At 52.9% G+C, this 23,241-nt stretch overlaps 13 protein-coding genes across 13 annotated transcripts; 4 read left to right on the top strand and 9 right to left on the bottom strand.

Annotated features, from left to right (window-relative positions):
* Positions 1-1,092: 1,092 nt before the first annotated feature.
* Positions 1,093-1,904, bottom strand: SNOG_16261 (hypothetical protein; the record flags this gene model as incomplete). The annotated part of the gene is made up of 3 exons (XM_001806333.1): positions 1,093-1,450; positions 1,594-1,643; positions 1,875-1,904. 3 exons carry the CDS (start codon positions 1,902-1,904, stop codon positions 1,093-1,095), a joined length of 438 nt encoding a protein of 145 aa, XP_001806385.1.
* Positions 1,905-2,073: 169 nt separating this feature from the next.
* Positions 2,074-2,417, top strand: SNOG_16260 (hypothetical protein; the record flags this gene model as incomplete). The annotated part of the gene is made up of 2 exons (XM_001806332.1): positions 2,074-2,203; positions 2,323-2,417. The coding sequence occupies 2 exons, from the start codon at positions 2,074-2,076 to the stop codon at positions 2,415-2,417; spliced, it is 225 nt and encodes a 74-aa protein (XP_001806384.1).
* A 927-nt stretch (positions 2,418-3,344) lies between these two features.
* On the bottom strand, positions 3,345-4,160 carry SNOG_16259 (hypothetical protein; the record flags this gene model as incomplete). The annotated part of the gene is made up of 3 exons (XM_001806331.1): positions 3,345-3,640; positions 3,664-3,900; positions 3,947-4,160. The coding sequence occupies 3 exons, from the start codon at positions 4,158-4,160 to the stop codon at positions 3,345-3,347; spliced, it is 747 nt and encodes a 248-aa protein (XP_001806383.1).
* Positions 4,161-4,889: 729 nt separating this feature from the next.
* SNOG_16257 (hypothetical protein) lies at positions 4,890-5,388 on the bottom strand (the record flags this gene model as incomplete). The annotated part of the gene is made up of 3 exons (XM_001806330.1): positions 4,890-4,917; positions 4,959-5,292; positions 5,349-5,388. The coding sequence occupies 3 exons, from the start codon at positions 5,386-5,388 to the stop codon at positions 4,890-4,892; spliced, it is 402 nt and encodes a 133-aa protein (XP_001806382.1).
* A 15-nt stretch (positions 5,389-5,403) lies between these two features.
* SNOG_16256 (hypothetical protein) lies at positions 5,404-5,787 on the bottom strand (the record flags this gene model as incomplete). The annotated part of the gene is made up of 2 exons (XM_001806329.1): positions 5,404-5,615; positions 5,745-5,787. The coding sequence occupies 2 exons, from the start codon at positions 5,785-5,787 to the stop codon at positions 5,404-5,406; spliced, it is 255 nt and encodes an 84-aa protein (XP_001806381.1).
* Positions 5,788-6,284: 497 nt separating this feature from the next.
* Positions 6,285-6,488, bottom strand: SNOG_16255 (hypothetical protein; the record flags this gene model as incomplete). Its single annotated transcript, XM_001806328.1, has 2 exons — positions 6,285-6,360; positions 6,430-6,488. The coding sequence occupies 2 exons, from the start codon at positions 6,486-6,488 to the stop codon at positions 6,285-6,287; spliced, it is 135 nt and encodes a 44-aa protein (XP_001806380.1).
* A 1,990-nt stretch (positions 6,489-8,478) lies between these two features.
* Positions 8,479-8,850, bottom strand: SNOG_16254 (hypothetical protein; the record flags this gene model as incomplete). Its single annotated transcript, XM_001806327.1, has 1 exon — positions 8,479-8,850. The coding sequence occupies one exon, from the start codon at positions 8,848-8,850 to the stop codon at positions 8,479-8,481; it is 372 nt and encodes a 123-aa protein (XP_001806379.1).
* Positions 8,851-9,516: 666 nt separating this feature from the next.
* On the top strand, positions 9,517-10,083 carry SNOG_16253 (hypothetical protein; the record flags this gene model as incomplete). Its single annotated transcript, XM_001806326.1, has 1 exon — positions 9,517-10,083. One exon carries the CDS (start codon positions 9,517-9,519, stop codon positions 10,081-10,083), a length of 567 nt encoding a protein of 188 aa, XP_001806378.1.
* Positions 10,084-11,761: 1,678 nt separating this feature from the next.
* SNOG_16252 (hypothetical protein) lies at positions 11,762-12,826 on the top strand (the record flags this gene model as incomplete). The annotated part of the gene is made up of 1 exon (XM_001806325.1): positions 11,762-12,826. The coding sequence occupies one exon, from the start codon at positions 11,762-11,764 to the stop codon at positions 12,824-12,826; it is 1,065 nt and encodes a 354-aa protein (XP_001806377.1).
* A 479-nt stretch (positions 12,827-13,305) lies between these two features.
* SNOG_16251 (hypothetical protein) lies at positions 13,306-13,569 on the bottom strand (the record flags this gene model as incomplete). The annotated part of the gene is made up of 2 exons (XM_001806324.1): positions 13,306-13,386; positions 13,462-13,569. 2 exons carry the CDS (start codon positions 13,567-13,569, stop codon positions 13,306-13,308), a joined length of 189 nt encoding a protein of 62 aa, XP_001806376.1.
* Positions 13,570-14,576: 1,007 nt separating this feature from the next.
* Positions 14,577-14,975, bottom strand: SNOG_16250 (hypothetical protein; the record flags this gene model as incomplete). The annotated part of the gene is made up of 1 exon (XM_001806323.1): positions 14,577-14,975. The coding sequence occupies one exon, from the start codon at positions 14,973-14,975 to the stop codon at positions 14,577-14,579; it is 399 nt and encodes a 132-aa protein (XP_001806375.1).
* Positions 14,976-15,183: 208 nt separating this feature from the next.
* SNOG_16249 (hypothetical protein) lies at positions 15,184-15,574 on the top strand (the record flags this gene model as incomplete). The annotated part of the gene is made up of 2 exons (XM_001806322.1): positions 15,184-15,311; positions 15,427-15,574. 2 exons carry the CDS (start codon positions 15,184-15,186, stop codon positions 15,572-15,574), a joined length of 276 nt encoding a protein of 91 aa, XP_001806374.1.
* A 6,953-nt stretch (positions 15,575-22,527) lies between these two features.
* On the bottom strand, positions 22,528-22,961 carry SNOG_16248 (hypothetical protein; the record flags this gene model as incomplete). Its single annotated transcript, XM_001806321.1, has 2 exons — positions 22,528-22,593; positions 22,701-22,961. 2 exons carry the CDS (start codon positions 22,959-22,961, stop codon positions 22,528-22,530), a joined length of 327 nt encoding a protein of 108 aa, XP_001806373.1.
* Between the last annotated feature and the right edge of the window lie 280 nt (positions 22,962-23,241).

Below are 23,241 nucleotides of genomic sequence, written 5' to 3'. Positions count from 1 at the left end.
CACCCAGGTCCACATCATTTCAGCACACAGGGTCGCAACAGGCTGCTGGAGGCGTTTCGGATATCGATAGTGCTGCGCATCGCGAGGCAGCGGAAAAAATGAGTTTGAGGAGACACAAATTGCTGGTTGCTACGAGAAGCGTGAGGATGCACCGGTGCCGCTTGAGCTCGGGATAGGTGGAGTTTCGAAATGATTTGTCGTTGAGGTTTTCGCGATGAAGTTGGACAAGGTTTTCATTGTTTTGCTTTCATCCGCCAGGAGCGTGTGCTCATTGTACGAGCCTGCCGTTGTGAGGGTTTTCTTTGGATGACTTTGTTGAGGGAAATGGTCTTTGCTTCAACACCAAAGGCAGCGACGCTCAAGATGGGCCAAATGAAGATGTGAAACTCGTCGCCTTTTACTATTGTCCTTTCGTTGAATGAGCAGCTGGTTTCGCATCCATTTATATCATCCTCTGGCGTTCGACGTTTGTGAGCGAGACTTCAGGACAAGTCGGATGTCGGACCACTCGATTGTCGAGGGACCGAGTGGGTTTCTGTCTCCTTCTTGGAGCAGCTGGCACGCCAAGAAGCGTCGACGGAGAAGTTGGCCGGTCAAACCGCTGGTCGTCGTGCTTCCCAAGTCGAGTGAAGTATGCTGACATCCCCAAGCTGCGTGGCATCAGACGTTAATGCGATGCCTTGGGAGGTTGTGCATTGCATAGATCAACGTGCGTGCGGTGCGCCAGTGCTTTTTCAGGCTGTTTTCGCGTCAACGCAGTTCTTTGGTGTAAGCTTCGTCGACGAGCTGGGCGAGGCTTGCACGGTGGCTATAGTGACGGCGGTATGCGCCCGCGCCCCACCAGTACCCTTGCTACGGCGCCGGCCGTCTCCGCTTATCGATAACCCAAACCCCCGTGTGTGTGTAAGATGGTAAGATGGTAAGATGGGACCATTTGGGGTACATCGTGGCTTGGTGGGGAGTCAAAGGTGTCGCTGGTGGGGGCATTGCAACCCAAAATCTCGTGCCGGTGTTGTGCTGCGTCGCGTGGACGAGGCAATCGCATCTGATCGCGGTGCTGAGATGTGTTGGACGCGTCCCTTCCTGGCTCCATCATTGAACCGCTGATATCTCGTACACGCGCTCTTCGCCGATGCGAAAGGTATTTGCGATCGGGGTGCGCGGCTCGGTGCGAGTGTGGAGGGTCGTCGAGGGAGAAGCTCTCGTGTCTGTTGATACCGTCTCAAATGCTGGGATCGAGGTCGCGAGTGAGGCGGGGTTGAGTGAGATGGGCGCTACTGCTGGGAGGCGTGGGAATTTGTGCCGATGCATCTGCAAAACGTTTAGGGACGAGAGGTGGGGGTTGGAGCTAGTTCCACGGCTTTCTTCGGTGCTGCCAGGTGCATTCCAGGTGTGCTCAAACTGGCAAGCGGATTCTGGGTCGAGCAAAGCTTCGTCGAGAGTGAAGAGTCTGTCACAGGAGTCAGTCTTCCCAACGCGCCTCCGGGAGCTCATTGCACGGCCCGAAATACGTACCCGAGCGGTCGCCCTCCGTGCTTTAGCTTTCATGCGTGACACCTTCGTGGTACCCAACGACATGAATGTAACCCTTACGCGTCGCCTACAGCGACGCAATTGCCCTTGGGAGAAGTAGTGGGTTCAACCTGGCGCCCAGTCAGTCTATCATGAACGCGGACACGGTCGTGGAGGCGTCTATCAAGCAGGACCATCCAAGCTTCTCGAATAGCATACCTCCAGTCCGTTACAAGCCCACTAAGCCACAGCCTCCCTTGCCTCGCCCCACGTCTACCCCAGGTCGTGCTGCGCAGCGAGACGTGCGGGTTTCTTAGTCCGGACTCTCCCTTACTTCGAATTGCACCGTTCGTCCAACTTACCACGTTCCAATCCTGCTCAACTCGCCGCATGATGAAGCAACTCAATGGGCAACCGCCATTATGCAATGTAACCCGCTCTGAGCTGCGGGCATGCCCTACATATGTCTCGTTGGTTTCCGCTGCGTTTGGTAGATTGTTCGCATCTTCACATCTCCGTCGCTCTTGTGAGGCATTTCCTCCACTCCGCATCACTGCCAAAATGTTTGTCGCTGCGCCTGGAAATCCGTGTAAACGCCTAAGGATCCTTCAGGAAGCCTCGCCTGTACTGATCAAACGAATCATTGAAGAAGGCGTGCAAGCCTCGATCCAGCAACCACCCAGCAAGCCAAGTCTATCGGCAAACAAGGCGCAATGCGAACATGTGCCCATCTTAGTCCTCGACAGGGCGTGATTGAATCATGGTAGCTCGTGCATGAGACGAGTACTTGCAAGAACTAACGGGTACAAGGAATCCTTTCGAAGAGATGGTTGAAGCTGCGCGCGGCAATGGATGTCGTCGTGACAGTACGCGCAGACCAATATCGCACATGGATCTTGAGGTAGTGGTTGGCTTTGCAGTTACACGGTGTTCCTATGGGCCTATTGAGTAAGATGGATCGGTGAATCAAAGGTTGTCATACTTCCGTTCCGTCCCGTTCGTCTAAAGTGCGTGTTTGTACCAGTGAAGATGTGGCAGGGCACTCACCGCATACATGCCGCATCAACTCGCAAAGACAAATCCTGTCCAGCCTCCACCACATTGCACGTATGATGGAGCCCCAACGCAGCCAAAAGACGCTGACGAATGACGTTCGGATCTAGCAGGGGCGCACATGCGTGATGCCAGACAGGCCGACAATACGTGAGTGAACTGCACTTGTTGCCACTCTCCCGACGTGGGAGTTCACCGAGATGTACCGGCCGAGGACCCAAGCGCAAACGTCTGCGGGATGAGTAGAGGTTGTCATATGTCGGAGGGCGTACCGTATAGTGTGGGTCCTTGTCCTTTGGCGATGCGCCGTCAAAGCTCCTCAGATCCACGCCGTTTCATCGCGAACGCCATTTCGGATGGCTCGCGCGTGAGCACCGTGGCAGTCCAAACAAGGTTCGTGAAGCCTAGCACAATGGCCGCGGCTGTATCTGGGAATTCTGACGTGACAGTTGTCCGGCGATGGCTCGGCGCACGCTGCACTGTGCGGTGCTAGCCAGCCGACGTAACGCCGTTAGCTTCGCTTCGTCTCCGAGACTAGACATGACGGTGCGCAAACTATCGTCGCTCCCTTGCCTGCGGAGGGTATACTAGGCGCATGCTAAGCAGCAGAAATTTTCCTGTTGAAGGTTAGAGTCTGGAAACCGCGTCGCACTATCGCGTAGTGTCTTCCACCTTGTTCCAACCTCCCTCTCGTTCCCTTGCACCCACGCCCTCGGAGTACATCTCGCCGCCCCACGAGCGCCGTTGCGCTCACGACCCGGATCGCCGAATCCCGTGGCTTACCATGTCCAATACATGTGTGCGCAAGTCCCACGGGGACCGTGGCTCTCGGATCGCGGTGCAAAGCAGGAGCGGACAGGCTTGACAAGGAAGCTGGCAACGTCGAGGGGAGAAGCATTGTGAAGTTCGACACGGTCAAGCGTCGTGTAGCTCTGAAACAAACTCGTGTCTTCGCATTTGCACAAGTCTACCTGCCTACCCTGGTCTCCTTTGTTCTTATTCTTCACCCGACTCGCTTGTGGCGTGGAGATCTCCGGCGATTTCGACGTTCGAAGCGTGCATGGCGCTCTAGGAGCTGTTGTTCCGGGGGAGGCGGACCTTGGAAGTCCGGGGGAGTTCCGAACGCTTGGGTGAACTCTTTGGGCCAGTAGTAGTGGAAGAACAGTTCTTGCCCTTTCTCAACGCGGTCTGCCGCAAAAATACCAACGCGGTTCTTTCCGTCGATGACAAGGTTCGCCGCATAGCAGTTGGTCTGGTCAATGTCCGCATTGTTGATCCACTTGGTGTGGTTGCCCCCCCTTCCCGCATCCACATCTTCATCTGTGCCGGGAGTGCCTGTTAGCGTTGCTGCCTGCATCGACATAAGAGGACGATACCTTACAGTCGTTGAGCGCAAAAATGTAATTTGCACGGTTGTTGTTCTGGGCGTCTAGAGCGCGTCGCTCACCCTCCTTCTTGGTAATCTTCTCCCCCCTGTACTCCCCAATGAAGTCGTCTTGATGGAAAACCTCGGCCGTGAATAGTCCAATTCCACCTCCAGTGATGGAAGACTGTCCTTTACGTGTCTTCTTCGGCTTGGCACGTTGGATAGCCATGTTGCGGCAGTGTGTGTCGCATTTCTCGCCGCAGATTCTGGGATCACATTCGCGTCCCGACACGACGCACACACATGATTCTGAAAGACAGGTGGATATGCCAGGCTTGTGGCATCGGCAGCCTGGGAAGCTGGGGTCACTGCGCGCGTCGGTACGGCACTGCTTTTCGCCGTTGGCGCTTGGCTTATGCCCCTTGCAATTGGCCATACTGGAGAGTCCTGGCTGCTGAAATGGTTTGGGCGGCAAACGCTTGTGATGCCTGATGGACATGGCACCGATATTCGTAAGGAATCGCAGAGCGCATGGCTATAAAGTACGTCAGTGGGTGAGTAACAAGGCGGAGTGCGGGAAGACTACCATGACTGATACTCGAAAGACCGGAGAGAGTATTCTTAGGCTGAGAAGGGCGATGAGGGAGAGTAATGCAGCAAGTTCTGGCGGTCGAGCAGGCTTGACTTTGTATCCTTGTTCTCCTATGCAGTCATCGGAATTAGCATAAAAGACACGGCGTTGAAGAAGCAAACATGAGCGTCAAGACCCTTGAAATGCGGTATGCCGTGTACCAATCCATCTACTCAAGCTTTGTATTATGCTCCGCAATGGCTTCACTGGCGCAATCTACCCCCTCCACATCGTCAAGCATGACCCATGACGCCTCATCATGCTAACCGACTTGGCATGCGGGACGCCATCGGCTATCTGGTTCACGACGACTCATCGCATCCTCACTCAGATTCCATCGTTGATTCCCTTTGCCCTGGAATTTCTTCGATTTGAAGGAACGATACCGACGCTCACGTCCACTTGATCTGGACCAGCCTCTCGTCCCACTTGACCCGCTTTGGCTCCGTTCCTCCTCCCACGTCTAGTGTGCGCATCCGATCTTCCAACACTTTGTTCGATTTGAGAATGCTCTTCGGGGTTTTCGGCTGGGTTTCCGCTCCTTCGCGCACGCTTGGTGTGTGCATCCCATTCTCCGACACGTTGTTCGACTTCAGCATGCCCTTGGGGGATGTCGGCTGAGACACATCTTCGGTGGCTGTTCTTGCCGCCTCCTTGTCTGCCCGGCCTAGTGCTCGCCTATCTTCCAGACGCTGCTTGAGACTGAGACGAGGCATTCCCGGAAACCAGCCTGTGCACGATGTTACTACATTGCGCAAGAGAGAGCGGATGCACCGTGCGACCAACCTTTTGGTGTGTAGAACTTGTTGCCGATATGGTTCTGCATGATGAAATGTTTGCTTCAGCGCGTGTTGTTGGTGATGCCCGTCAAGTGCCAATAAGTCCAAGGGAGGAGTTCTGGAGGAGGAGGTAGCTTGCAAAGTGTGGGATGCAAACGAGAATACAAAACGACGAAGTCGTAGTTCTCGTCGGATCTGCTGTTGGAGAGGAGAGGGGCGACACCTTCGTTCCAGTACGATGCAATGACAACGAATGAGGGGGCTAAAGCTGCATCTACCCGGTCGGCGTTGGTAGTTCCCGTGTCCCATGATGAAGAGTATGGTTGCAATGGCATAGCGTGTCGCAAAGATGCTCATACTATATCCTGAATGCTCGATAGCCTGATGATTGACGAAACGATACTGGCGGGGATCAATGGCCATGTGTTGATAGTGAAGGCTGCCATTCTGTAGAGCCAATCAGCAGAGACGTGAGGCTAGCTGGCCACTACCCTGTGCTAGTGCGGCACATGGTAAGATCCTTGAGGTCAGTTTCAGCGATAAATCAACGCGCGAAATGGAGATTGGGTTCAGTTTGATTTGTTTTCAAGAGAAAGGGTGCAGAGACGCGAGAGGTTATAAAACTGGCTCGTGAATTCGAGCTTTCCAGGTGTCTACCATTCTAGCAACTTGGTAATTACAGCACAATGGTCGGCCAACACGCCCAGGCTTTCCAATGCGTGACAGATGGCCGATGACGCGCGCCGTTGCGGCGTCTTGAGAGTATTGGAGTGCAAGTGCCTTTGTCACTACAACTCATCTCACACTGCTCTCCCACGTACCTACGTCACGTCTCACCCAAAACATGGGCAGAATTGATCATCTGCCATACAAACGTATCCTTGTTTGCAGTGGATCGAAATCTGCTGCGACCTGAGCCCAAGGATACCGTGGGTGACACTACCTAGGTAGCTTCGTGAGGTGCGCCGTGCGCAGGATCGTACCACAGCAAGTGGATTCCTGACGACTGAGCATCGTTTCTGCATTCGAGTAGGTAGCTGAGATTGCACCGAGCACATTGGGAATGATCTCGGCATGGTGTAGGTCACCCTGGCCATTGGTGAATATCCTTGGGCCACTGTGCACCGTCCCCTAACTTGGTAGACATTACTGAGTGTACAAAAGTCAGCCATGTTATCATTGCAAGGGTGCTATCATCAACAGTAGCACAGAAAATAAGCACAATGTGAAACTTTGCACATGCGGGCGGAGTTCCATGTCAGTCTGGCGGTGGGTTGCATATGACTATACTCAGAATAGACATCGCTAAAGGACTGCTTTCCACACCCGCACCAGAAATACTTAATCTGGAGGTCGAGCTTATTATTACCGGTCACACAGAAACTGTAATGTGGAACTTTGGATATGCGGGCTGAATTCTAGGTCAGGCTGGAGGTGACCAGGTTGCATATGACTATTCTCAGAACAGACACCGCTAAAGGACTGCTTTCCACACCGGCACTAGAGTTACTTGATCTGGAAGTTTGAGCTCATCATCCCCGGTAACACAGAAAGCGAGTGCAATGTGGAACTTTGGATATGCAGGCGGAATTCCGTGACTAGGTTGCGTATAACTATGCTCAGAACGGACACCGCTAGAGGACTGCTTTCCACACCAGCACCAGAGTTACTCAATCTGGAAGTTTGAGAACGGTAACACAGAAAACGAGCGTAATGTGGATATGTGGGCTGAATTCCATGTCAGTCTGGAGGTGTGCATATGACTATTCTCAGAACAGACACCGCTAAAGGACTGTTTTCCACACCAGCAACAGAAATACTCAATGTGGAAGTTTGAGAAAAGTAGTGCAAGGGGAACTCTGGGATATGCATATGACTACACTCAGAACAGACACCGCTAAAGGACTGTTTTCCACACCGGCCCCAGAAACGCTCAATGTGGAAGTTTGAGCTTTGATGATTGACGTCCCTCGCCGTTTGGCGCCATGTTTATTCCAGCCATTGCTGGATCGCATCGTTCGACAGGTGCAGCATTCTTGTGGAGAAGGCAATATGCATGGTGCTAGTACTTGCTAGGCCATCGCTGGCCTGCGTTTGACCTGCCGCAATGCACAACCAAAGAGGAAGATGCTGTCGCTGTTAATACTGTAACAATGCTAGCGCGACAGCAAGGTCGATGTGATCGTCGCAAAGTCTTCCCGACATCCTCCAGACTTGCCCTAGGGTTGGAACCGGCACATCCCAGTCGGCATAGAATTGTCTCTTGGTGTGCCATGCATCAGACGATATTCCAGAGCAGTACCCGCTATATGACGTTCCTTTTGGTGTGAGGAATTAAATTTGAAAGCCCATGATTGGGTGGGCAGCCGCCAGCGCTCTGCTTGAGAGCCTCTGGGAAGCGATGCGAGCGATGCGAAAGGCGATGAGGCTTTCCTGGGGAAGCATCCTTGCTGTTCATCAGTTTCCGTGACGGCGCGACGTGTAGTTCCCGAACTGTGCATCAAAGTGGCGTGTTCAGGGCGTTTTGAGCGGCTTTTCGGCATGGTGATGGACGTGTAGCACCTACCTAAGAAGACGCCGCAACCTTGGATGCAGGCTCCGGGTGCGAGACCCCCAGCGAATCGGCTGGCGGAGTTCCTTGGCCAACATCCAAAGCCGCCAGGGCTGCCACCAAGGGATGCCCCACGGCACACAAACGTCGACAGTTGGTGGCTTGGACCCACCAGCCCATCAGCCCATCACTGAACCAACCGTCCGACCGACCAAGAAACACATGCCGACGTTGGCTCCGCGGCAAGCATTTACCAGGATTCGCAACCAAGCGTTGGTGTTCAACGGTCCAGACTGGATATCGTTGCACTGGCTGCGCACGTCGCTTCGAAAGTGGCCTCGATCGATCCAGGTCAACAGGGGACGCCATGTATGTCGCTCAACGCCGCAAGGGGGCCAACCCTGTTTTCAGCTTCTTCTTCTGTAGATTCAGACATTGTACTGTCTTTCGCGTTGGTGGCGTGCGGCGGGCACCGGCACAATTGCGATGGGGCGAGCCGACCGGCGAACTAGCGAACACAATGTGCCTGAAATAGCACAACGTCCATGTCAGGGCGACTTCCTGAGCTTTGTCGATTCTTTTTGCGTCAGAGCCCCGCCGGGTAGAGCGCCCACCAATAGCTTTGCCGCAGATCGACATCGACATCATGTGGCGGCCTGTCTGGCGCTCGATGCACAAGCTTGCCGCTCGACGCGTTGGCGATTACCGTCGCGCACTTGGGGGTTTTGTTGGAGTAGTAGCGCCACTTCGAGATGGTGTCTGAATCCACGGTGGATACCGACAAGGACGCCATCATTTGCTTCTCCCTCGGTGCTGTTTCGAAGATGGCGCTATTGACTGCTTGCTGGACAGCCATGGCCGTCCACGTCCCGATCCGGCGCTCGTCGTCGGGCATCCTCCGGAACTCCACCCAACTCTTGAGCAACACGAATTTGTACTTGCATCTCTTCGGCGACATAATCATCGAGAGTTGTTCTACTAGCCTTGTTTTCTGCTCGATATAAGTCTCTGTATGCGGATCTTCAGAAATCCGGCTGCTCGGTAAAAAGCCTCTGCTGTTCTACGACACTGCTCAGGTGCTTCTGAAAGGTGAGGTCTTGTGCCACCCGAGAATTTGAATTGAGTTGGAGCGTCCCAGTATTTGTTCTTCTATACGAGTTCCATCAAGGTGCCAGAGTCTGCCTTTGTAGTCATCCCATCAAATTTTTAGGCCTGTATGTGGTATGCAATCGCTCCAAATCCACTTCCAAATTTGCCCGATGCGCTTGAAATCGATCTTTTTTCGCCGCCAATATTTCTCATTGTAGTGCAACTCTTGAGGATCCTCCAATACAGCCAACGAGAGGTCTCGCTGATATGCCGCCTGGGTTCATTTGTGGCATGTCCTGCATTCTACGGGAGATGGTGAAGCCGTCAGATTTGGACTCTAGTCTTTCGAAAGTCGTCTCTCTCACATACAAGCGTGAGGCGAAGCGCTAGAGGTTCACTTCGCTGGCAAAAACTGGAAGAGCCTAGAATATTCACGCGGCCTTTGACAGCAAACAACAATCTCACATACTTAACGCGAATTCCCCCCCTTCTTCGTTTCCCATCGATCAACCAAATGAGTGACCAGCAAGAAACTATGTCGTCTCCCCCAGCCCAGGATGCTACCGGCAGCCCATTCGCATATGCAGGACGTGCACTTGTACGAGGCTTCAATGGCTTGATGCGAAGCATGGACTTGGCACAAGTCCAGACTCCTACCGACAGCCAGGGCAAGCCATATGCTTCCGCGCAAGAGCAGATGGCTGCATCGTTCCGCACTGAAGATGCCTCAAGCGGCGGCGAACAAATCGGAGCTGACTCAGCCAAGGCGCAGACGGAGACTCCAGATGCCAACGCCAACCCCACTCTCTTGGACGCCTGCGAACTGGCGAGTGGCCGCGGAGATGAAGGCGACATTGGAGTGTCTGAAGAAACTCTGTACCAACAGAACGCCGTCGAGCCGGAGGAGATGGATTGGAAGGAAGATGCTGCTAGTGTTCAGGCTTACCAGGGGGAAAAGCGGAAGCGTGGAGAGGGCCCGGAGACTGAGAGCGGTGCTAGCAGCGGTAAGAAGCAACGCGTATCAAACGGTCGCGATGTCCGGACAGTGGCACCTCGGCGCAATCCGAATCGAGCAGCCCGGCCTGTACAGAAGCTACTTTAGAGCATAGGAAGTGGCGATGATACATGGGGAGTGGATCAAGCATGAAGAATCGATGTGGGCAAGCGCGTAGTTTTCTAGTAAACGTTTTGTGGACATTCACATGCTTCATCTCATTGCTTATCCTTCACTTTGGTCATGATCGATTCGGCACCTGCTAATTTATCCGTGATGTATGTGTCTTCACCAGCGCCCATCCGTGCGGATTGGCATCGAAATCATAACCACCAGACGCATGCTACGAGGAATACACAAGTCGCACCGGCGGTTCAGGCCGTGGTATGGGCCGCTACAGCTCTCCTGTTCACCTTTTCGTCTCTGGCGGCCAACAACAACTACTACCAGAGCTTTAATCAGGTAGCGGAGCGGCCACTGGCGTACAGCAGGTCTTTTCCATAGTTCCAATGTTAAATACTCGTCTAAAATAAGCACACTTGAGTCCGCGGCGTCATGTCCCCCGTCTTTCCTCGCCGCATCGTGCTCCAAAGTCCTCCGGTTGCCGCCAACGCTCTATGAGCGGCTCCTTGTCTCTTCAGGTCGAGTGACATCGTACTATCACCGGGCGACAAGGCACTGGCACCGCGACAAGGTTCGCGCGAGTTCTGGCTCCATGGATGGGATTGCAGTATCCGATATCGCACGCCTGTTGGCACACTGCCACGAAACGCTCCAGTAGGAAGGCCAAGGAGGGCGGTGCATGGGTAGAAGTGCAGAACGCCGGCATGGAGCAACATCGTACGTGACGAAATGAACAATCATCTCGCATCACTGCGGAGTACACGGCCATGCGATTGCGATATGCGGATCGCAACAAAGCGACTCTTCCGCGCCCCAATCTCGTTTCCATGGTCTTAGTTCCACTCTGTAAAGCAACCGCCGCCTCAAACGCTTGAGCAGCTGAATGACTACTGTCACTGCAATGTGCGGAAAGAATGGGCAGCTTATCAGCACATCTACAACGTTACCTTCCACTCGCCGAGGCCTGTCATGGCTGCCCCCGAATGGAAATCGCCTTCGATGGAAGGCGCTCACATATCAGTCGAAGGCTCTGAGAAGACTCGCTGGTTGCGCTTCTTACCCTGTCTTCCACGGCCTTTAGGAACAAACCTTGTCTCCGCAGGGCGGTCACGAGTTCTGGTTTGACAGACCAGTCTCTGGCCTTGCCCACAAATCCATGTCTGCGGTCCGCGTACCGGAATACTTCATCGACATTTTGAGCACATGAGGCAGGCGGGGCATGACATTCACAAGTCAGATGCGCTGCTACCGTTTGGGCTGAAATACGAGGGTCAACGACGCTGCTTGCGGCGTGGGTGGTGTTCTCATGGGACTTTACATTGTTTTCATGATTGTTAGTAGTGCATATCATGATTTCCTCGCATTGTCTCTACGGTTTTAAGATCTCGTTCAATAGAAATACTTTTCAATCCGATTGAAAAGTCGAACTAGAGTCTGCCCTGCAAAGTGAGCGTGAACTCGATACTGCTTTTGATTCTGGCTCAGCGCATCTCATTCCGCTTGCTCGATACTGATCATGATTGTGATTTGTCACACTTTGACTCCCGCTTGCAGTGGAACAATCCTCCACTCAGGTATAAGTTGGATTGAGCTCGGCTGTTCCCTGCCTTCTCGCATTCACGTCGTGGATGCCCATACGTTCCATCTCGAGACAGTGCGTACGATGCCTACTGAAGACCAACCCCGCCCAAATCGCCCGACTTTGCCGCGCCGGCAGCGACACAATGCCTCTGTGCCACAACTGTCCTCAAACGTACATGGCGGCATCTCAAGATTGGTACCTATCATCAATCCGTATGACAAATTGTACCATCAGTATGAGAGTCGCAATCCAAACAACGGTACGAACCCGTATGCTCGAATGTATCATAATCATAAGAGTCTGGGTCTAATGGAAAGGCGACGCCAGTTTCAGTCGCGAGAGCTAAGCAAAAGTCCCGCTGAGTCAGATGATCTATCATCTTATTCGCCCAGCGACTTTTCAGGGGCACAAAACTTTGGTTCCAAATCACCTTCCCTTGATCGCTCAAACACACAAGACCCTGCGACAACAGGCCAGCTATTCGACGAGCAAATTGACAAAGGCGGGATGCTGAAAGCCCTCTCTTCAACTTCAGAACGAGCAGGAATACCAGGAGAAGCAGAAGACATGCAGTCGACGTTTATACAGCGTTACCTAGATGTGCTTGACGAGCTGAAGGAGGAGAAAGTGAACAATGAGGCGATAGTAGCAGAGCTCAAGTCGAAACTGGAGACGGCGCAGCAAGCACAGCGAGAAGCACAAAGTAATCCTTCACGGCGCATGGTCACACAACAAACCGGTTCGTCGGCAACATGGGACATGGGCCCACACCAATTGATAGACAGCCTGAAGAAACGCGTTGCTCAGCTTGAGCACAACAGAGACGAAACGACAGCAAAGCACAGTGCAGCCATCGAACGATACGAAAAGCAGGCGCGGGAGCTCCGCGATCGCGTGGATGGACTGGAAAGGATCAACACGATATCGTCAAGCACTCTCAAAGAATGCCGTGTAAACAGCAAAGACCTAGAGAATACGCTCACAGAAAAGAGAAGAGAGAACAAGGAACTCCGGGATGCATGCAGAGCAAGCCTTGCCACGAATCGAGTGCTTCAGAGGCAACTTGCCTTGGAAACGATGATTGGTGATTCTGAAACTTCGACAGAACAGATCGATGACACAAACGAAGAGGGCAACGCGAAGTGAAGGGGGGAGAGAGGGAAGCGGGACACACGACCTTGACTAGAAATGCTAATGCGAATGAAGGAGGGTCATTTTCTAGCCTACTCAATCGTACTCTTGTTAGCAGTCTATTGGAAGCGCAATGGCGAGCCGTGGCCAACTGTGGACAGGATGTTATTGCCTTCAAGGAGCTACGGCAAAGTCAACCAGGGAGACGCATATCCCGTCCTTCCTTCCTGTGCAGATATGCTCGTCGTAGGAAATGGCCCGCGTGTGATGTGCCTGACTGGTGGTGACGCGTAGAGTGCTTCCTTGTTCAGTTTGGTTGGATTGGAAAATGGCTCATCTTCGCACTGAAAGATCCCATGCTCCAGTACGGTGATGTCCAGGAACTCTACTTTTCCAGCCCGTGCTTCGAGCCTTGGAAGTTCGTGGGCGCCGTTTGCCGTCGATGATTGGAGTCTAGCTAATCCGCCGGCGTCACACTTCGGCCAGTTTGGCGCCTATGTTTTGAAGAGTGGATCAAGAGCGACGGAATTTCGAGCTTGGAGACTGGACCGCGCAGCGAGGAAGACCTTCTGAAGCTGAGAAACGTCTTCAAAGACGGTTGCAGTACTTGCATGAAGCGATCTAGTTTTTGTTCGCGCGGTACGACCTACGTCTAGCCAGCCAGCCGCTGGTTCCTGGCGCTCAAGAGCAGAAGTAGGCAGTACTAGAAGTAGTAGTGACACCATTAAAATTGCGCCCATGATGAAGATGATGGACATGATGGACATGGTAAAGCGCCAGGATCGGGAGGGACTGAACACATTGCTGGATCTAGGATACTAAACAACGCTTCGCGTCAGGTTTCTTTGTGGTCTATGCTGCGGGGCGAGGAAAGATGTTGACCATAGTGACCGGTGAAGATAGACGCAGCTCAGTTCTGATTCTCGTGATACGTGCTCCAATTCTGTCAATCTCCTCTGTCGTTGGCATGTTGTTGAGAGTTGAGAGACTTGGTTGTTGCGCAGGGATAGAATACCGTTCGGGAAGATAATGCCGAGGGATTGAATATGTACGCGTAAAATGAGTAGGTTTGTGAATAAAAGACATCAACGATGACACAAAACCATCACCTCTCTCGTTCTTGGCAGGCTGCGCCTCCGTCACGTGGCGCCAAGCGAGATATGACCACGCCTTATCCGCGCCGCAGCCGAAAGCCTGTGAAAGAGTACAGGCCGAATTCGAAATCGGACTCTAGGCGCCCACAGGCTATTCGTTACTTACTGCGCACGTCAAACGCTGTCGCCACACGATGAGCCCAAAAAGTTCCAGGTGTAGTTCGACCTCACGCCATCTGAAGCTGTTTCAAGAGCGCCAGATTATACACGACGACACAAAGGGCGTCCAAAAGTTTCACAAGTAAAGGGAAGGCATTTGCGTGTGCGCAGAGAGGTCACGATCAGGTGTTGAAGTCATTCTGAAATTTGGTGAAAAAAGGATCTTGCGATTTGTCAAACCATGTCAGGGTAAGCTTTGCACGGTGTCCCAGGCTGTATGTCGTCGTCAGCACGCTGAAAGGCTAAGCTAAACAAATAAGCCACCAAGAGAGTCCATTTCCCCGAAATTTTGCTAGAGCGACATAGCTCCTAATGAGCTTGCTCTGCACGACATTCAGCCTCATTTGAGTGCCTCACTAGACGTCCAACCTTGTGCTGTCCCCATCACTGGTGCGACTTGTCCACGTGCAACAACCTTCCGCCGTTTTGCTCCATGCACCTTCTCGCCCTGATCAGCGCCTTGGTCTCGGTCCCCGCACGTCCACCCTAGGGCCATAGGTCGTAGGGTCGCTGTAGAACAGCCACCAGAATCCGCTAGCTATGATTGCCAGTATGCTCAATAGCACCAGATCCTGCGCCATTTGGTGGGCATCCCAGCTGGTGTATTGGTAGCGGCGAGGGGACGTTTTGGTAATGTTGACCGTTATCCTGCGTGGGGCTCCTTTACCGTCGGGCGCGGAGACGTTCACCAACACACGCGCGGATTTGGTGTAGATGACTGATGACGAGGATTTGGATGCAGGCAATTCGACGGTATGTTTGTCCGAGATGGGCATGCGAGGCGCAGGCGCACTGGGTGCGGCTTGTTTTGGGACTAGTGCAGAAGACATGGCATGTCGTGAGGCGGACATGGTGATCTGGGTGCGATCTTGAGCTTGAAGAAGTTGCGAGGGAGGATGGAGTGAGCGAAATACAACAGCAAAAGTCTCTAGAAAGTGCTTTGTGAAGGACGCATGTTTGTTTGTTTGAATGGCCGCATCCGGCTAGACAGCCTCCCTTGTTCAACTGCATTTCCTACGTCATGCTGGCTTTCTACTCGAAGTACAATTGCACATCACTATGGTAGACGATAATTTCCACTGTGACTCCGTCACAGTGGCGCAGGTTCAAGCCGTCAGCGATGTCACTATTGTTCCGCGACCAACACCACTTTCGCCACAGCCGGAAACAAATCCGCAGGACACTCTGTAGGATTGCCTTGCTACTTCCCATCTTCTTCCTAGCCTTTGTTTTACTCTGGTACATGCTCGTCATCCCTTCACACATGCTGTACTTCATGAGGCGGCTATCTGCGAGTAACAGTACACCCGACTTGTATCAGGCTCCTCTAGAGACCGTTGAATTCACTCCTCGTCCGATAGATCGGGCTCACGCCACGGACTTCCCAGACTTCATGGGCTATCGCCCATCAGATGCAAGAACAGTCTCTTGGGTTGACCGAGATTTGTGATGCGAACAGCACTGAAAGGGACTTTCACTGCTCGAATACGATGCACACAAGGTACACTCACAAAGCACCTGTTGATGGGTGTTCCTCGAGGTCCTCCTAAACTACAATCTCGATAGCCATTGCAATTTTGAGCGGCAATGTGCTCTCAGGCTCTTGGGAGGAGCACTCTTTTGTGTAAATAGTGTCAATGTTGCATCAAGCTGCTGACACGATCGACAGATCGATGCAATATGTAGCACGTGAATGTGATCTAGGCATAGCTGCCTGTCTTTCCCCACTGTTCCACGAGAAAACTCAGCCGCCGCTTCATATCGAGACTGCCGCTCAAGCTTCCAGATGTCCTGCCTCCCGGACGAGCAACAGGTCTGGCAGAGCTGTGATGAAATTGCTTGCAGGGTGATTATTTGACGGCTTCCTTGCGATTTGGGAGTTTGCAAAGCAGCCGGTGGAGCTCTTCGGGCAGTTAACAGTTGGCAATCTCCGGCGGAGGTCTGCAGTGGGTGACACTGAAAATGTAAAACCCTACTACTTAGCACAGGTTTAAGTTGTTCGGAAGCAAAAAAAAGAATGAGGCTAGCCTACCGGGTCATCCGCTTAGTCTCTCAATCACAACAGGATGATGATACTCGAGGACGAGATGTCTGCAACTCCTGCCTCAGGCGTGTATGCAAACACCACAATGTGCAGTCGCCGATTCACTAGCCAACCCGCCAGTCTTTGCAACCACAAAAAAGGTACTCAGCGGGTCTATCAAGCTCATGGAACACAGAAATGCCAGGTACCGTAACGTATGCAACGCACAGGTTTAGGGTAGTACCACGTCCCCTTTTCTACGTAAGGAAATTTGGTAAATATTTTACAACGACACAACAACGCGTGGATACTGTCTCGTACTGTAGGTGACTACTTACTGCGGCCATCGAGGCGAGTGGTCTTTGTCTCGCATCTCTTAAGATAATGTTGTTAGGGAACGATGCAGCTTTTAAAAGTACTGACTATGCGAACATGAATGCGACTACAACCGCAATACTAGCACCTTCAATCCCAGCTCATAATGGGGGAAGAAACTATGATCAGATGCACGATGTATTACGTGATGCTTGCCCAAGCCGTCGTTCTTGCGTGGGCGTGATGGATCTTGAGCATGGTTCTCTTTGAAGGATACTCCCGCAAAGCCCGAATTGGAAACAGTCGTGTTAAACGGGACTTTGGGTGCCAATCTTTCAAGCTATTAAGAGGCGAAATTCCACCCTCAGGGACCTTGAGAACTGATTGCACAATCGAAGCGTGTCATTTCCTCGCGGCGAACAGGCGGCGCTGATCTGAACGACGCCATGAAGACGGACTATGAGATACGATGCATTTGCAAACCCACAACAAAAGATTCGGGTACTTGTTCATTCAGGTAATGCGTCTACGTTATTGGATCCTGCGTCTCCGGCTTGAATCTTTGCGCCAGGAACCCGTCAAACTGCTCGATACGTTTTCACTGGCAGCTACTGTCTACCACGACAGCGCGTCTTTCGAGTGACTAACATTTGAAAAGACCCGGTGTGCGAAACACGAGTTTTTCAAACAGAATAGTTGAAAATACAAACTATTCGCCTTCTCGCCATCTCTCATCATCGTTTGTAAATCAAGGCCTCGCTCTACGCGTCTTCACCCCACGGCGCCCATGTACTCTTCGTGTTGTCAAAGACCTCCTCGCTTATACGGCGGCCCGTCTCTGTCCCGGTCATGGCGAACTCAACACCAGGAGCAATCCACTCTCGCCTCGTTCCCACAAACATCCCAGCCAAAGCATTTGGCAGGTGACCTGCACCGCATCGTGCACAGCACGGCGTTTACAGCGAGGTGGCTGCAAATGAGCGCCGACTGTCCATCCATTATGAGGCCTGGTAGGTGGCAAAGACCCTGGCGTGATTTTGTGTTGACTTGGACAACCACCAGTGTATGCGCCTCGCCAACGAGCAGGAGACGATGGTTGAGCTATCGTTCCTGAGGACGGCCTCGTGCCGAAGGATGAACGGAGGGAGCTGTTTGAGTGGAGACGTCCATGATTCGGTAGCTGACCACGGCCTTCCTCGCGCCTCCCCATTTGTCTTCAAAGGACAGAACCTCGTCCCGATCGTTTCTGTGCAGTACCGGAAGTGAAACTTCGTTCGCTTAGCTCGCCCCAACGAGGCGAAGGTGTATGTCGATAACGGTCGGCGCTCGACGCTCGACGCGCGCAGCGCAAAGACGGGCTGCTCTGCTACCTGCCCGCCGTCAGGCAGTGAGGCGAGGACATGCTGAAGGCTTCGGTGAAAGCAGCGTCATCGCGTCTTGACAGCTGTACAGCTTTAGTAAAGACAGGCTTTGAGGTGTTGCATGTGTGCTGATTGTAGATTCTGGGTGGTGCGCTATCCCCGGCTTCCCTCTTCCCAGCAGCTGCGTCGCCGAGTAGGAGGATGCGATTTGCGCCGCGTCACGCTGCGCTTCGGTGAGGTTGTCGACATGGCACGGAGGCGCTCAGAGAGCCTAGACGGTACTTGAGAAGAATGCGTAGCAGAGAAGCAGCGGGCGCACGTCGGCGCGCCTAATGCGGTAGAACTCGTGGTTGTGCGAATTGGACAGGGAGCATGGCTGAGTGGAGGGGTGGACTTGCCCCGGATATGGGGGTGGGGTCCGCTGCGCTAGCGTCTGGGGTATGGTGGCCTACCTGGTGAATCAAGTACTCGGGCAAAAGTTGATTTTGCGAACTTCAAGAGGCACCTGAGCAGTTTTTGCAGCACCACCATTATACAGTTATTCTACATAATACACTAGCTGGCAGCTAATTCGTATACAGCGATCCTTTTGCTCTGAATAGAATTTTAAGAAGTGTGGTATAGCTATTGCTGCATAGAGTTACAAATGCGTGCAACTGGCTGTTTTTCAAAGTTTTGATGTTCGTACGCGTTCCGAAATTTCCGAGCGTTCCGAGGTGTCAGCAAAATACTAGCAATTTTGCATTATTTTTTGCGATTAGTTTCTATGGAGGAAGCTCAGATTCATACAATTACAAGATGGCTATGCCAAGATCGAGCTCCGTCCGTAATGTCCTCGCGAACACAAGGAACATGCCGTAGCGTGGATTTGAGCAGTTGTTTTGCGCACTTCCGGTATTCGATTGGACGCTACCTTGTTCTTTGCCCGCATGATCTCCTTGTATCGTTGACAACAATCGTGATCCTTTTTGCAGCCGGTCTTGTTGTCGGCCTAGTCACCATAGTCGCGTTGAATTGGCCGTCGTGATGTACCGATTGAGCTCCATCGAACTTGCAGAACGCATGTGCGACTCCCATGGTGCAGGAGGGAGATGTGATTCCAATCGTGACACTGTCAGATCAAACTCAATTTCATAGATCCCAGCAACGGGCGGACGAATATTGGGTGGTGGATGCCAAATCTGAACAAGGTGCTCACTTCAGCGCGACCATCACTCGCGCTAAGCCACCAACCAGGCAACGCCCATGGCATAATTGATTCACTTTGTTGGCGGCGACTGCTTTTGGAAGAAAAGCCGTCCTTCAGCAGTGAGGAACTTTTGGCAGTTCGTCAGAGTTTGGACATGTCAGATCATGGAATTTCGGGCAGCCCGAAGTCTCACACTCGGGCCGTTGCGAGTCGTAGGAAGGACCATGTACAGCTCCAGCTTGTATACTGCAGCTACATTTCGGGCAGCCCGAAGTCTCACGCTCGGGCTGTTGTATGAAAGATTATGTACAACTCCAGCTTGGATACTGCAGCTACATTTCGGGCAGCCCGAAGTCTTACGCTCGGGCTATTGCAAGTTGTAGGAAAGATCATGTACAACTCTAGCTAACATTTCGGGCAGCCCGAAGTCTTACGCTCGGGCTATTGCAAGTTGTAGGAAAGATCATGTACAACTCTAGCTAACATTTCGGGCAGCCCGAAGTCTTACGCTCGGGCTATTGCGAGTGGTAGGAAAGATCATGTACAACTCTAGCTGAAATTTCGGGCAGCCCGAAGTCTCACGCTCAGGCTCACTGCAAGTCGTATGCAACTCCAGCTTGAGTATAACAGCTGAAATTTCGGGCAGCCCGAAGTCTCACGCTCAGGCTCACTGCAAGTCGTATGCAACTCCAGCTTGAGTATAACAGCTGAAATTTCGGGCAGCCCGAAGTCTCACGCTCGGCCACTGCGAGTCGTATGCAACCTCCAGCTTGAATATATTATCTAGAATTTCGGGCAGCCCGAAGTCTTACGCTCGGCCATAGAAGGTATCATATGCAACTCCAGGTTTGAATAACGACTGGAATTTCGGGCTGCCCGAAGTCTTACGCTCGGCCATAGGAAGTAACATATGCAACTCCAGGTTTGAATAACGACTGGAATTTCGGGCTGCCCGAAGTCTTACGCTCGGCCATAGGAAGTAACATATGCAACTCCAGGTTTGAATAACGACTGGAATTTCGGGCTGCCCGAAGTCTCACGCTCGGCCACTACGAGTCGTAAGAAGAAGTATCATGTACAACTCTAGCTTAATCACAATAGCTGAAATTTCGGGCTGCCTGAAGTCTCACGCTCAGGCTACTGCGTGCCGTAGGAAGAAGGATCATGTACATCTCTAGCTTGAATACATACAATAGCCGAAATTTCGGGCAGCCCGAAGTCTCACGCTCGGCCATAGGAAGTATCATGTGCAACTCCAGGTACATAGGAAGTATCATGTACATCTCCAGCTTGAATACAATAGCCGAAATTTCGGGCAGCCCGAAGTCTCACGCTCGGCCACTGCGGGTCGTAGGAAGTATCCACAAGCTTAGTTTCTCCATGCCTTTCGTCTCCGCAGTCGTCTTTACAATCCCTGCTCGCCATGTTCACCGCAACCACAGCGGTTAGCTTCACAGCCCAGTTGAGCACACCGAAAAGGGCGATTTGTACGGCGGTGCAGCAGGATTGACAGGACTCTTCTGAAGCCAAGTAACTGCTCTTCACATTCAAAAGTAATTCGATGATGCAAACAGTGCTCAAGGCGACGAACAAGTATCAGCTTCTTGCAGCCTTTGCTCGGCAAGAGCCAGCAGAACGGGCCTGATGTGCGGCTTGGGGAAAGCAGACCGAGGGCTATTATGAAATTGAAGGCGAGATGGATTGCGCGAATTGTCAATAGCATTGAGCCCAAAGCTTCGACACGCTGTTGTTACCATAGCAGCAACGAGCTAGTGTGACGTAATAGGCTGGGAGCCGTTTCGGATGGTGGCTGCAAAGCCGACCTGGGTTTACTGGCCGTGCGGAAGAGACTCGGATGTCAAGCTGAACGCCCATCGATACTAAAGACCTCAGACTCCAGTCATCGAGATGGGGCTGGTATTGCAATCGACTTGGCAAGTGTAATTGAAGTGCATTGACTACTCAAGTGCGGCATGTGCCTGCGGTAGAACTGTACACAATGTTTGTGCTGTACATCGTGCCTCGAACTGCAAGCGCTGCAGTATCGAAGATGATCTGTGAACACAACCGACGGCAGTGACCTCGCCTGTCCTGTCCAAGGCACCTTTATCCGTCGCCAGATTCCAAAGTCACGCGCCCCTGCGCCAGCAGCGCAACCATCCCACAATGTTCCGTCGTCGTCGCTGACATCAGCACGAGCCAGGTTATGTCTGTTGGCATCATGGACGACCTGTCGAAGCCGACGGAAGTGCTTGGCCGACGATAGTATTCCTTGCAGTGTGCTGCTTCGGCGGAAAGAGAGAAGGTCCTCGATAGTCGGAATTCATAAACCTAAGCCCGTGAGTTCATCTGTGGCGACCACCAGTGTCCACTGTCGGGTTGTGCTATTCAAACTGAGAAGGTAGCTGGAGACATCCTCGATGTATGGGCCGATCCATGCGGGATGAATGCGGCGTTCAGAGCGACTGCTCCGTCCGCTGTGCGTGTATAGGATGCGCGTGCTACGCGTTGTGCGTATAGGATGCGTGTGCTGCGCATCGTGTGTGAATGCGCATGCTACGGCGTTGATTGAATGTAGAAGGGCGAAGCGCCCTGAGGTTGCTTTGTGCTGGCGGCGCGTAGAAGACCATGACTATGGCTATTGCTAGGAGGCAGCATTGTGCGGAAGGTTCGGTGGGTTGCAGATGCGCGTGGATCGAGATGTGGGAGCTGGTCGACTCCCTGGTGCAGGGCGGCAGATGATTGCAGGTCCCAACTGAAATGAAGCGGAAGTAGAATAACGACAAGATAAGGAGGGTGCGCTTCAGACGGCTGAGTTTCAGACGTCATGTGGGGTCCAAGGTTGATGACAGGTGCATGGTGGGGGAAACGCGGAGCACGTGACCTCGGGACGAAGCGTCTGGCGTAATCCGCGCCACAGCTCCGCCCATTGCCCACTCGATTGCTCAAGTCACGATACCAGTACCGTGATACCGTGACTATCATGATCCCCCATTGCGTCCCGTAGACGTTCCCGACAGGACACCCCGACAGGACACCACGACCTGGCCGCCGCCACTCACGCGCACCCACCCCCGCGACTCGCCCGAGAACGAACACCTGCTCATCTCAAACACGCGTGCAGAGCAGCACACGCAAGTGCACGTGGCCCAGGTTGCGACTGCAGCCGCGTTCGTGACATGTCGGGGATTCTGCGGATTGGAGGGTCCCTCGGGACCGACCACGATGCGCTGGCGGTGACCAACTTCAGGCATACCGGTCGCGAGGGAGACAGCCATACCATCGCTATAGGACGAGGCCATCTGCGCTCGGCTGCATTCAACACCCAACCACCGCCATCTCCAGCGCGCATACCCAAGACAACGACATGTTCTCGAAGATGCTTGAAACACGGAATGAAAGCTGCTGCCGCTCATTCGGCGCTCCCATGGTCGACCGTTGCAATATCCCATTGGGCTACCTGGCATTGCTGGGAGCCTGAGGGGGTTTTCGCCGCCCGCCGTCCGCTTTCCAAATCAGTGCCAACATATCGTGGACTCGACGCGGAACAGCGTCTTCAACAATGCGGAGAGGATGTGGCCCTGTCTTGACTACGTTCAGGGCGACTCGTGGGTCGGTCGTGTCTATGACGAGGGCGAGACGATTGAGAGGGAGGTAATATCTATGACCTCGACCCAACAACCCTCACCACCACGACACGCACGCCTGTACGAAGAAGCTGGTTCTGGGAGTGCATGTATCGAACCGCACTAACCAACTGGGAGAAGTAGAAATGCGCAATGTCGACTCCAACACCCTCGTCTGCCTCGATCTTGTCAAACAAGTCTCCTCCCTCGGCGAGTTCCATGGCTATCCAAGTCCATAGTGTGTCTTCGCCAGAGCCCAGACAGTGTATGATATGCGGGTGCTTCTTCAGGTGTGAATGTAGTATGATCTCCATCTTGATCATCTTGGGCGTGAGCCGGCCGGTCTTAAAGGCATGTTCTTTGTTGATGAATTTGATAGCGATGACTGGCTTTGGTGCGTTGACGGGTACGGCTCTGCGGATGGAAGCGTATGCGCCTTGGCCGATGGTTTTGCTGACGAGACGGAAGGGGAGGTTTGTAGGGAGAGGCGCAACCTGACTCTGTGCGGCTGTTAGCGGAATTCTTAAATTCTTTGAGTGTATACGGTCATCGTCTCGTCGTCGCACGACTCTTGCGCGCCGTGCGCTCGCGACAACTTACTCC

This window comes from Parastagonospora nodorum, assembly GCF_000146915.1.
Source record: "Parastagonospora nodorum SN15 chromosome Unknown scaffold_44, whole genome shotgun sequence".
In the NCBI taxonomy this organism is placed as follows: Eukaryota; Fungi; Ascomycota; class Dothideomycetes; order Pleosporales; family Phaeosphaeriaceae; genus Parastagonospora; species Parastagonospora nodorum.
The sequence above is the reverse complement of the archived record's forward strand: the minus strand, read 5'-3'. Positions and strand labels throughout refer to the sequence as shown.